Raw genomic sequence first — 13,395 nt, 5'->3', positions numbered from 1 at the left:
ATGTGGGCACAATTGGCAACGGGCTTTGTTGCAAGGATAAGTTCCTGGGTTAGTGGTTCTGTTGTGTGGTATGTGGTTGTTGGTGAGTATTTGCTTCAGGTTGCGGGGCTGTCTTTGGATGGGCTATCACCAGCAGGAGAGTGAATTTGTGTGGGGGTGTGGAGGGTGAGAAAACCTGGATTTGTGCTAGAAATGGCCCACCTGATGATCACTTTAGATAAGCTATTACCAGCAGGACAGTGGGGTGGGAGGAGGTATTGTTTCATATTCTCTGTGTATATATAAAGTCTGCTGCAGTTTCCACGATATGCATCTGATGAAATGAGCTGTAGCTCACGAAAGCTTATGCTCTAATAAATTGGTTAGTCTCTAAGGTGCCACAAGTACTCCTTTTCTTTAGATTTATTCTGTTCTCCTCAACAAGGATGGACTTTGTTGAGTTAGTTTGGGAGTTACTGAATTCTCTTTTGTCCACCGGAGGGGAACATCACAGAGTTCACGAATTCCACCTTGTATGTGCTAAGTTACAGATGTCTGCAGCTGCATGTTAATGACTTCTTAAAATATCCACACGGACCGGCAGAGATTCTGGTTTTAGACTTGTAAGTGTTCTCTCTCCTTGGTTTATCTCTGCTCTGAGCAGTGCTGTCTCCAGCTACAGCAGGTTTCTAGACACCAAAGTCATAAAGAAGTGGCCTCCTAAAACTAAGGAAATTCTGCCCACCTCCTCCATAACCATCATTACCTATCTGACCTTCAGCTATGGGCTTCAGATCACTATTCTCTCACCGAGAGGTCTATAGTACTTACCAACATTTAAACTACAATTCCAGCCCACTGAAGACGAAGATCTGATGGTCCTTATGTTACAGAGACCACATCTCACTTATTGCTCTCTGCATATGAGCCATACTAGACTCTGCCCCATCTGCCACTCCACACACTCTCCCAGTATCAGGCAGACACTGCACTCTACAGGTTTAGGCACAAGAAAAGGGTTCTGATATTTTGGAGGATCCACCCTTCACCCACCTTCAGTTACATACATCCATAGGGGCTAGTCTGAAAAGTCCGCTAGAGCCCGATTCACCACTCTGCACCAACGTTTTCAGGGCACACAGCAGCTTTGTGCTAATGTAGCTCCAATGAAGCTCCAACTTACCATAGCAACTGCTGGTAAAAGTACTGAACTTTCATTTGGTGCTTTGTCCTGTTTCTCAGCCATCTTAACCTGGAAACAAAGAGGAAGTCTGGTCAGGATGCATCAAAGGTGTTGAGTCCCCTGTACAACACGTATAGGTCTGCAAGAGCTAAGAGTGCTCATCTGTGCACCAAGCAAGCCGGAACACTTAGGAGACTTACTACCATGGAAGAAGATCAGAGAGAAATTCTCTCTGGGTTTTCAGTTTGTTTCTCGTATGTGTCTGACTGCAATGTGTACAGCCAGTGTCTTTTTCATGAGGGTCCTTCACAGGACAAGGGATATAAGAAGATGTGCTTGTAAAACAAAATTTATATTATCAGGAACCTGTGCTCATGTGAAATTATTTTAACTTATCTTTTGAAACTGACTAGATTTCAGGTTAGCTGTGCAAGTGCTCTTACCTGGTGCAGGAGATTCCCAGATTTCCTGCATGTCCCAGGTTTACAATTCTCTTAATTAGGTTCTCCTCAGCAATAGGACACTCTGCACTGGGGGATAATGCTTTCAGTTTGTTTTTTGGATCCACACAACAGGGAGCTGCTGGGAATGCCCTCATTTGATGCTTCAGCTTCTTCCGCGCTGCAACAACTTCCCTCCATCTTTAAAAGAGAAAATACATATATGCTGTACTAATGAATGATGCTTATAAATAAATAAATCTCAAATTGTTTTCACAGATTTTCTGTTCAGAGTTATTCTTCACTATTAACTTTCTGGAGCTACTTTGGCACCTTAGGTTTATTAGCAGTTCAAAGTAGAAAAGGAGAGATCACTTACCTCACAGTAATTTGAGTTCTTTAAGATGTTTTGTCCCTATGGGCACTCCACTGTAGCATGTGGATGTGCCTGTGCACTCTTGGCTGTAGTCTGCAAAGTAACGTTTGTGGGCCCACGCAGACCAGCGCCTTATGCTGTGAGCGAGGGCATTTAGAGAGGTGTGAGTTCACCACCACTCAGTTAGTTCCTTCTCCACTGTGCAAGACTCCCAAGCAGGAATTCAGTGAGATGGGTGCTACGGAGGTAAGTCCAGGACAGTTTGAAGGACTGTACCACCAAAGGTGGAAGCAGGTAAGATGGTATAGTGTTTGGCTAAGATATGGCTAGAAGACCAAGTAGCAGACCTACAGATTTTTCAGTCAAGCTATGGACATGGACTGAGCTCTAGCAGAATGTGCTGTCACTTCCTGAGGGGGGGGCATGTAACCCTGCATTCCCATAACAAGCCCTGATGCAACCCAAAACTCGCTTAGACAGTCCGTGTCTGGAAACTGGTTGGCCCTTCATCCAATCCAAAAATCAACACGAATAGCCTAGCAGAGGTGCAGCATGGTTTAACCCTTTTCAGGTAGAAGGAAAGGGCCCTCATTACATCCAAAGAATGAAGGCCTGATTCTTCTCTGGAGACCCCACCCCGCCTCTTCCCCTTCCCTCCCCCGCACCCCTCCAGTGCCTCCAGATGCTGAAACAGCTGATCGGCAGTAGGTGCTTTGTCAGCAAAGTCCTCCAATTCACCATAGTTAAGGAAATCGTACTTGGCCAATAAGACCTGGTAGTTTGAAATTTGGAACTGGAGGCTTCCAGAAGAAAAGACCCTCCGGCCCAGAAGGTCTAAGTTTTTGCTTTCTTTATCCATCAGGGTGGACTGAAAATTTTGCTGTCTGAAGCGCTCTGCTGCTACCTGCACCAAGATGGAATTGGGCGGAGGGTGTGAAGAAAGAAACTCCGACCCCATGGCTGGTACCTAGCCTCTCTTTTCGTCCTCCTTGGTGGTAGGCATGCAAGTAGCCAGGGTACACCAAACCATTCAAGCTGGATGAAGACTGGCATAGTTGATCTATAGGGCAACTCTGCCCACTACAGAGTGAAGAATGAATATACAGCTCATCCAGCTCCCTTTGCAGGAGCTCCTGAAACTGGCAGAAGTCGTTAGGAGGTGAGGGAGAGGCTGAAGTGACTGCAACATCCAGAGAGGAGGAAGGAAAACGCTCCTTCTCTGACAGTGCCCTCAGAACTGGACTGAGCAGCTCATCCTCCATAACATGTACAGAGCATCTGCTCGAGGATGCCCTATGCGTGGACAGGAGCAAAGCCTCCCTGGTGGAAGAGAGGGATAATCACGTTGTGTAGTAACTGCGGTTCTTCGAGATGGTTGTCCCTGTGAGTGCTTCACTTTAGGTGGTGTCTTGATGCCCTGCGCTTATAATCAGAGATTTGTGGTAGCAGTGCTCAGTTGGGCCGCGCACAAGCCATAGCCATCTTGCGCCCCTCTGAGCGGTTACATGGCGGTGCACAGCCAACCGGCCCCCTGTTCCTTCTCTACCTCAGAGAATCGGCCTTCGCCTCCGAAGTAGACGGGAGGAGGGAGGGTAGTGGAGCACCCACAGGAACAATCATCTCGTAGAACCTCACTTGCTACATAGTGGGTTGTGGTGGGGGCATTATGGTTTCCTCCAGTGACGAAGATGAGAATATAAGAACGGCCGTACTGGGTCAGACCAAAGGTCCATCTAGACCAGTATCCTGTCTTCTGACAGTGGCCAGTGCCCGGTGACCCAGAGGGAATGAACACAACAGGTAGTCATCAAATGATCCATCCTGTTGCCCATTCCCAGCTTCTGGCAAACAGAGGCTAGGGACACCATCCCTGCCCATCCTGGCTAATAGCCATTGATGGACCTATCCTCCATGAATTTATCTAGCTCTTTTTTTAATCTTGTTAGCATCTTGGCCTTCACAAAATCCTCTGGCAAGTAGTTACACAGGTTGACTGTGTGTGGTGTAAAGAAATACTTCCTTTTGTTTTAAACCTGCTGCCTATTAATTTAATTGGTGACCCCTAGTTCTTGTGTTATGAGGAGGAGTAAATAACACTTCCTTATTTACTTTCTCCACACCAGTCATGATTTTATAGACCTCAATCATATCCCCCCTTAGTTGTCGCTTTTCCAAGCTGAAAAGTCCCAGTCTTATCAATCTCTCCTCAAACAGAAGCAGTTCCATACCCCTAATAATTTTTGTTGCCCTTTTCTGAACCTTTTCCAATTCCAATATATCTTTTTTGAGATGGGGCGACCACATCTGCATGCAGTATTCAAGATGTGGGTGTACCATGGATTTATATAGAGGCAATATGATATTTTCTGTCTTACAATCTATCCCTTTCTTAATGATGCCCAACATTCTGTTCGCTTTTTTGACTGCCGCTGCACAAGGAGTGGATGATTTCAGAGAACTATCCACAATGACTCCAAGATCTCTTTCTTGAGTGGTAACAGCTAATTTAGAAAGCTGGGATTATGTTTTCCAATGTGCATTACTTCGCATTTATCAACACTGTATTTCATCTGCCATTTTGTTGTCCAGTCACCCAGTTTTCAGAGATCCTTTTGTAGCAATTTGCAGTCTGCCTGGGACTTAACTATCTGGAGTAGTTTTGTATCATCTGCAAATTTTGCCACCTCACGGTTTACCCCTTTTCCCAGATCATTTATGAATATGTTGAATAGGACTCGTTCCATTACAGACCCCCTGGGGAACACCACACTGTACCTCTCTCCATTCTGAAAACTGATAATTTATTCCTACCCTTTGTTTCCTATCTTTTAACCAGTTGCCAATCCATGAAAGGACCTTTCCTCTTATCTCATGACATCTTACTTTGCTTAAGAGCCTTTGGTGAGGGACCTTGTCAAAGACTTTCTGAATATCTTAGTACACTATATCCACTGGATCCCCCTTGTCCACATGCTTGTTGGCCCCCTTAAAGAATTCTAGTAGATTGGTGAGGTATGATTTCCCTTTACTAAAACCATCTTGACTCTTCCCCAACAAATTATGTTCATCTATGTGTCTGACAATTTTGTTCTTTACTATAGTTTCAACCAGTTTGCCTGATACTGAAGTCAGGTTTACCGGCCCATAATTGCTGGGATCACGTCTGGAGCCCTTTAAAAAAATCTGCATCACATTAGCTATCCTCCAGTCATCTGGTACAGAAGCTGATTTAAAGGATAGGTTACAGATGACAGTTAGTAGTTCTGCAATTCCACATTTGAGTTCCTTCAGAACTCTTGGGTGAATACCATCTGATCCTGGTGACTTATTATTGTGTAGTTTATCAATTTGGTCCAAAACCTCCTCTGACGACACCTCAATCTGGGACAGTTCCTCAAATCTGTCACCTAAAAAGAATGGCTCAGGTTTCGGAATCTCCGTCACATCCTCAGCCGTGAAGACTGATGCAAAGAATTCATTTAGTTTCTCCGCAACGGCCTTATCATCCTTGAGTGCTCCTTTAGCATCTCGATCGTCCAGTGGCCCCACTGGTTGTTTAGCAGGCTTCCTGCTTCTGATGTACTTAAAAAAAATTTTGCTATTATTTTTTGAGTCTTTGGCTAGCTGTTCTTCAAATTCTTTTTTTGGCCTTCCTAATTATATTTTTACACTTCGTTTGCCAGAGTTTATGCTCCTTTCTATTTTCCTCACTAGGATTTAACTTCCACTTTTTGAAGCATACCTTTTGGCCTCTCACTGCTTCTTTTACATTGTTTAGCCGTGGTGGCCCTTTTATGGTTCTCTTACTATGTTTTTTAATTTGATGTTTTTTACTATCTATGTTTCTAAATTTGTTTTTTTTTTTTAAACGAGAGGTGAGTAGGCAGCAATGTGTCATATTTGGCTGTGTCCTCAGGTTTCTCGGTGTCTCCCTCTTGTGTTTCTGAGGGTGCCGGGACAATTGGTGAAGGGGACCGGGCTGTTCTGGACCTAGGCGGGCTAGGGGGCCTGTGGTTTTGGGCCCTGTACATCGCCCATGGATCCCAGTATGACCAGTTCTCATTGCGCACACACACAAATCCCCTGTGATCACATCATCACTCTGGGGTCTCAGAGTATGGAGAGAGGAGTCTGTATACTGAGTAAAGAGCCCTTGAAATGGAAGGTCTTCCACTGTGTTTTCAACTGCTCTTGGAAGTCCTGAGGATTGGAGCCAGGATGCTCTTCTCATGACCACCTCTGTAGCCATGGACCTGACAGCTGTATCAGAAGCATCTAATGCAGCCTGCAGAGAAGTTTCGATGACCAACTCTCCTTCAGTGATAATAGACTGAAATTCAGCTTTCTGGTCTTGTGCCAAATGCTCATTAAAATGTGTATACTTGGAGTACGTATTGAAGTCATATTTTGCCATTAAGGCCTGGTAGTTGGCAATGTGAAATTGGAGAGTGGCTGATGAATAGCTCTTCCTTCCCAGGAAGTCCGGCCTTTTTGATTCCTTACCTGGTGGAGAGGGCCTACACTGAATTTGACAGTTCCTTTCATTGGCAGCCTCCACCACAAGGGAGTTGAGGTTAGGGTAGGAGAAGTAGCACTCTGTTCCTTCAGGTGGGATGTAGTATTTCTTATCTGTCTGCTTACAGGGCAGTGGAATTGTGGGAGGTATTTACCACAGGTTATACGCATGAGATACAGTGCCTCATTGATAGGTAAGGCAACCTTTCCCTGAGGACTGGTGTTCAGGATGTCCACCAGGGAATGTTTGGACTCTTGCACCTCCTCTAGTGGAATACTGAAGGGAGTTCTCTAGCCTTTTCATGAGTTCCTGGAATCTCTTGAAATCACCTGCATAGGAGGGAGGTGGTGGCATCACCACGTCATCTGGATATGAAGATGACTTTCCAGACTGAGGAGAGATCTCCTCTCTCTGAGGCTCCTGTTCCTCTTGTACATCTTTTGATAATGGAGAGCAGCATGGTACCAAATGGGCACTGTACTAGAGGACGTTCTGTAGAAGCTGGTAGTTGGTATGGTACCGATGGGTACCAGCGCTTTTTCCTAGACATTATATTAAGTTGCTCACCATAGTGACCCCTTAGGTACCAGTAGTCCATCTGGGGAGAGGGATAAGGTAAGGTATGCCAATGATAATCATAACCTCTGGGCCTATGATGTTCTGGTAGGTTCCCCAGGCCCATCTTCATGCAAGGGGCTCATGGAGGTAGGGTAGTATGGTACCCGAATGAATCCCTGTACTGAGATCGCTGACAAAGCAGCAACAGAGGCTGTCTGTGACATAGAGGCCAATGTATGAGGAGGGAAGCAGACCCTTTGGGAGCTAACACATGCTCCATTAGCATGAGCTTCAGTCTAGCCTCCTTGACCCTCTTGGATCTGGTCTTAAAACCTAGACAGACCATGCATTTGGCAGGGTTGTAGGACTCCCCCAAAGACCACAGGCAGCTGGAATGTCCATCGCTGCTGAGAAATGACCTCTGGTAAGTCTCACAGGCCTTAAACCCTGGGATCTTGGGCATAACAACTATATTCCAACACAAAATCAAAGAAAATGAAACGGAAGGGATGGACTAACACAAAATAAAGTGAAGTAAAGTGAAATAAAGGTATATGGAAACAGAATAATTCAAAGAAAGAATGATCAAACAAAGAAGTAAAAGAATAATGCACAAGTGAAGGCGGGAAGCCAAATACAACAGTCAGTAGACTCCATCTCAAGTTGCAGGTGGTAGAGAAAGAACTGAGTGATGGCAAGACTGTGCATCCCAATATGCCCTCACTCAGAGCACGGAGGCGCCAACTTCTGCTGGTGCTGGTGGGTGCTCAACCCGCCTCTGCGCCCAGCCCCGCCCCCATTCCAACCCTTCCCCAAAGTCCCTGCCCCAACTCCACCCCCTCCCTGCCCCTATTCCAACCCCTTCCCCAAATCCCCGCCCTGGCCCGCCTCCTCCCCTGAGCACGCTGCGTTCCCACTCCTCCCGTCTCCCTCTCGGAGCTTGTTAAGCCGTGAAACAGTTGTTTGGTGGTGGCAAGCACTGGGAGGTAGGCAGAGAAGCGGGGACGCGGCGCGCTCAGGGGAGGTGGCGGAGGCCAGGTGAGGGGAGGTGAGGGGAGCTCGGCTGCCGGTGGGTGAAGAGCACCCACTAATTTTTCCCCGTGGGTGCTCCAGCCCCGGAGCACCCACAGAGTCGGCACCTATGCACAGAGGTGCCATTCTACACAGGCACAGACCTGCAAATACTGCTTTCCAGACGCCAGTCAAGAGTGCACGGGTGCGTGACATCCTATGGTGGGGCACCTATAAGGATGTGTACTTGAAGAACTAATGTTGTCCCACAACATACGTTGGTTATGCCAGCATGACAGCAGTTAAGTCACCCACTACCAAAAACCTGGACAGGGTGGCACACACTGACAATTAGGGGGCCTGGTTTTTGCTCTGACTTGCTACCACTAACATCAACGGTTAAAAGTCACAAGAGCTATGGTGTTATGGCAGTCGCACATTAAGGAGCTGAGACCCAGAAGTGAGAATTCTATTCAGAATGCATCTTGAGATAAATATTCTTCTTAATTTCAGTGTTTACTCTGTGCTTGTACAGCATGTATATTTGGTGTATAATCCATTTAATTGCTTTCCCCTGGATTATTAAACAGCTTCCCTCTTGCTGAAAATACCCTTATAAACATTACCAGGGGAGCAGAAAATCTTAAATAATTTTTTTAAGCAATTATAAAAACCTGTAGGGCATGCTACCTGAAAGATGATTTATCAGAAGTTAGAGACTATCTGCATATTAAGATTCCAGGATTGCTATTCTGTAAACTAGAACATCTATGTGCAGTGATGGAAATAGCTACAAGCATAGTTGAGAGCTCTTTTTGTTCAGAATAGCACCAGGCTCAATCATCACTGGAATCTGGGGTCTGTTCCTGTCCAATTCTTAAATTTTCAGCCACTAGGGGCTTTTTACACATTAGAAATTACACCTGTGTGACAGCACGGGCTTTCGTCTCGTCTGTTACATTAAATCAGTTTCAAAACATTTGAGCTGACAATAGAGAAATAATTTTTTTTTATTTACACCCTCAGTCCGTAACAAGGAGTACTGACCCTTCCCTAGTAATCTTCTTTCACACAATCCACTGAGAACGTATTTCAGATCCAGCGGCTGGAGACGGGACACTAGATAGGGAGGGCTTTGGGTTACCACACAGAGAATTCTTTCCCAGGTGTCTGGCTGGTGGGTCTCGCCCACATGCTCAGGGTCTAACAGATGGCCATATTTGGGGGTCAGGAAGGAATTTTCTCCCAAGTCAGATTGGCAGAGAGGGGATTTTCCCCTTCCTCTGCAGCAGGGGGCACTGGTCACTTGCACACTTAGACTAGTGTGTCAATGCTGGATTCTCTGTAACTTCAAGTCTTTAAATCATGGATTTGAAGACTTCAGTAACTAAGCCAGAGGTTAAGTGTCTATTACAGCAGTAGGTGGGCAAGGTTCTGTGGCCTGCAATGTGCAGGAGGTCAGACTAGATGATTGTGATGGTCCCTTCTGGCCTTAAAGTCTATGAGATCTTTACAGTCTCCCTCACATGCAGGGAAACAGATGAGCCTTGCAGCGTGCCCTGAAGGGTCAATACCCCAGGGCTATTTTAGACCGGGGTGAGGGAATTCCAAAACTCCACAAAGAAGGCCCTGCCACCCCCCTGTGACCCTAAGAGTCTCTTTATGCCAACCGGCAAAGGGCGCATTCACACTGTTGTCAGAATATTTAGCTAAACAGCATCTTGTAAGGTATCATATGTAAACTGGTGACACGCTGGTCATGAATATCATCATATGATGTATGTATGGGTTGTGTATTCAGAGTTATATGTGTGGTGTGGAGGCAGCTAATAAACAAGCCTGCTGTAGACTAAGGAATTTGGGTTTACCCGTCTACATGTATCTTGCTAAGGGGCAGATGAGAAGACAGCATGGGTTGATTACAAGCAAAGGACAATGAAAGGACATTTGACTCCAAGGTAAACAAAGTGATAGACACAATGGAGAAAGCAAGTTGGCCAGAGGATGAAGAATGGGTTTGGTGCCTGCTCTCCAAAGAACACACAGCAGGGGAGAGGAACTTTGTCCAGGTTTACTTTTCAAAGAATACATTTCAAAGGTTTTCAGGGAAGGAAGAGGACTCCTCATTTGTTATCCAACATTGATGGAACAAAGGGATCAGTGCCCCCTGATTCTGTGAACAGCTAATCCTCCTGCTTGTGGGGCTGGAGCTGCTGAGAGCTTGATGCAATTGAGAAAGCTGCTTATGTAAAGATTCGCAAAAAGAAAAGGAGGACTTGTGGCACCTTAGAGACTAACCAATTTGAGCATAATCTTTCGTGAGCTGTAGCTCACGAAAGCTCATGCTCAAATAAATTGGTTAGTCTTTAAGGTGCCACAAGTCCTCCTTTTCTTTTTGTGAATACAGACTAACACGGCTGTTACTCTGAAACCTATGTAAAGATTGGAGCTTGCTAAAGTCACGTTTTAGATAGTAGAAAGGTCCCATTGTTGTTTTGTTTTAACCACGTTTTTCTCTTGCTTAGTATCACTAAAATCTAAGTTCTTTATTAATAAAGTTATGCTTGGTTTTATAAGCCATCTCAGTGCAGTGTATTAAAGTGTGGGTCCTCAGCTAGACCGCTAGGCTGGTGGGTGCATTCTCTTTGGAGGCAGCAGACTTGGTAATTTCTGTGAGAGTGTCCAGCAATAGGGAGTGGATTCTACAGAGGACCGCTCTTCCTGGAGGTTTGGGAACTGGGGTTCACCAAATGTTACCCGCGAGGCAGGGCTAAGACTGGCAGACTCCCAAGGAGTTTTCTGGGGAATAGGACAAATTGATGCGGCAGGGAGCTGACACACAGTTTAACCTCCAGCAAAACTCTCCCTTGTTGGGGTAACACATGGCTTATGGTTCTGGGTGGCCCTAGAAAGCGTCTCCCTCTCTCCCCGCCCCTTGTCTGAGTGAGGGTCCAAGCCAAGCACCCCACTGATCTGGCAATATGGCAGAGGGAAAGAGACACCTTTTGGATAAGTAGATCCTGGGCTATTTAGGGCTTTATAACCCCTCACACCCCCACCCCTCCCCCCAAAAAATCTTAAAATACTAATCAGTGCTTAATAATTAGCCAATGTAAATAAAAAAACACTGGTATCATGTGCTCCTGGCAGGATATACAATGTAAAACATGAGCTACTAAATTCTGTACCAGCATGAGTTTCCAGATAGATTTAAACTGTAGTCCCCGTAGAGCTTGTTAAATAGTTTAATCTAACTTCTTGTTTCCCCTTCCCCCAACCTCTGTTCACTTGTTTGTCTCTCCTTAGATTGGGAGCTCCTCAGGCAGGGACTGTTCCCTCTTCTCTGTCTGGAAAGCACCTAGTAGGGACTATCAGAAACAGCATACTAGGATTAGCAAATGCTACTACTGATCCTGTTGGAGACCACTTGACGGTCTCCTCAAGAACAGTGTCTGTGGTACGGTTTGACAACTCACCGCTGCAGATATTTGCAGAAACACTGGAGCTCCTGGAGGGTCTCCTTAGCACTCTGGAAAATCTCCTCTTCCAGAAACAGCTGCATTACATCAGCACAGACTTCCTCTGAGCAACGGGCAATGCGGGCTTTTTGGTCTCTTTCCAAAGCATACCTGGTGCAGAATGAAACAAAATAAGATTCCAAGGCAGAAATGCCCACTAAGCAGCACTCACGACAGTAAATGCTAAAAAGAGCTGTAAGGCAAAAGGCAGGCATTTCCAGCACAGATAAGTAGTCATTTTAAATCATTTCCCTTTCTGGAAGCCACTAGACTTCTGTAAGTTTCGCCTTTGAAAAGGAAAAGCATAGGCCTTTCTTATCTAGGGGGACAGAAGTTGTGCACACCCTGGGGGGGCGGGGGGGGGGGGATTCGAGGCCTTTACACTGGAAAGAATGCAAGTAGTAGTCTTCAAAGGGGTTTGCAGTCCCTGTTCAAGGACACATACACAAACACCACACACACATTCCCAAGTACCCGTCCAGAATACTAATCATCCCCTCACACTTCCTCCACTTCTAACTCATCCTATTCTACTCCTGGCCACTATCTTTCCAGTCAGTGATGATTTGTGGAAGAAGAGCATGGGAGATCTTCAATACACACCGTGTTCATAAAAGCATCTCTCTCTGTACTGTGGTGAGGCTTGTTCTATAGAACACTTATTCTATAGTGTTCCTGCTAGAGCTCTCCACATACGTACAGGCAAGGACTAAGTTAATTGTTGGTGCTTAATGGACAATGCACCAATTGCACTCCTGGAAATTGACCTCTAATCCCCTGGTGAGATGCATAATGGTACCAAACTCAGAAGCCCGTGCTAGCCCACTGGGGAGCCTAAGCGGGAATATTTTTTGCCTGCCCATAATAACAACAAAAAACAAATAGAGGGCCCCCTTGAGCTGCTCCGGGCCCTAAGCAATTTCTTAGTCTGCTTATGCCTAATGCCAGCACCGACCAGGCTGAACAGGGTCAGGGGTTCCAGGACAGACAAAGGAACTCTGACATGGGTAAACTCAGAGCAGGGGACAGGGTAAGGCAGAGATTGCACGCTCTCTCTCCTAGCCCTGAGCCTGGAACAAGTGGGACCTAAGTACAGACATGCCAACTCTCTCAAATTGAGGCAACAGTTGTGATTTCTGAGTAGAATTAAGCCTCACTCATGATCTTGCTATAGAACTCTCAAATGTCAGGATTTTTTTCACCCGCAACACATTCTTAAAATAGGTTTCCAGTCAAACAGGAAAAACAACAAGTAGTTCTTGTGGCACCTGAGAAGATTAACAAATTTATCTGGGCATAAGCTTTCGTGGGCTAAAACCCACTTCATCAGATGCATGGAGTAGAAAATACAGTAGAGAGGTATAAAAACACAGCATATGAAAAGATGGGAGTTGCCTTACCAAGTGCCTTACCAAGTACTAACAAGCCAATTCAATTAAGGTGGAAGTGGGCTATTCTCAACAGTTGACAAAAAGGGAGGAAAAATCACTTTAGTAGTGCTAATGAGTTCAATGTAATCTAGGTGGTCCATTTCAAACAGTTGACAAGAAGGTGTGAGCAACAGCAGGGGGAAAAGTTAGTTTTTGTAGTGACCCATCCACTGCCAATCTTTATTCAGACCTAATTTGATGGTGTCCAGTTTGCAAATTAATTCCAGTTCTGCAGTTTCTCGTTGGAGTCTGTTTTTGAAGTTTTTCTGTTGAAGAATGGCCACTTTTAAGTCTGTTATTGAGTGTCCAGGGAGATTGAAGTGTTCTCCTACTGGGTGTTGAATGTTATAATTCTTGATGTCAGATTTGTGTTCATTTATTCTT

The 13,395-nt window shown here is 45.5% G+C and overlaps 1 protein-coding gene across 2 annotated transcripts in view; it reads right to left on the bottom strand.

The window, feature by feature from the left end:
• The window catches only part of MCM3AP (minichromosome maintenance complex component 3 associated protein), a 102,485-nt gene that overhangs the window by 21,022 nt on the left and 68,068 nt on the right, over nt 1-13,395 (bottom strand). For both annotated transcript variants that reach the window (XM_084643482.1, XM_084643481.1), the window contains exons 17-19: nt 11,540-11,692; nt 1,606-1,803; nt 1,163-1,231 (exon numbers count right to left, since the gene is read on the bottom strand). In XM_084643482.1, the coding sequence (XP_084499608.1) occupies nt 1,163-1,231; nt 1,606-1,803; nt 11,540-11,692 (420 nt within the window). The remainder of the gene's footprint in view (nt 1-1,162; nt 1,232-1,605; nt 1,804-11,539; nt 11,693-13,395) is intronic.

The sequence above is a fragment of the Lepidochelys olivacea genome, assembly GCF_965140295.1.
Source record: "Lepidochelys olivacea isolate rLepOli2 genome assembly, chromosome: 11".
Classification (NCBI taxonomy): Eukaryota; Metazoa; Chordata; order Testudines; family Cheloniidae; genus Lepidochelys; species Lepidochelys olivacea.
The sequence above is the reverse complement of the archived record's forward strand: the minus strand, read 5'-3'. Positions and strand labels throughout refer to the sequence as shown.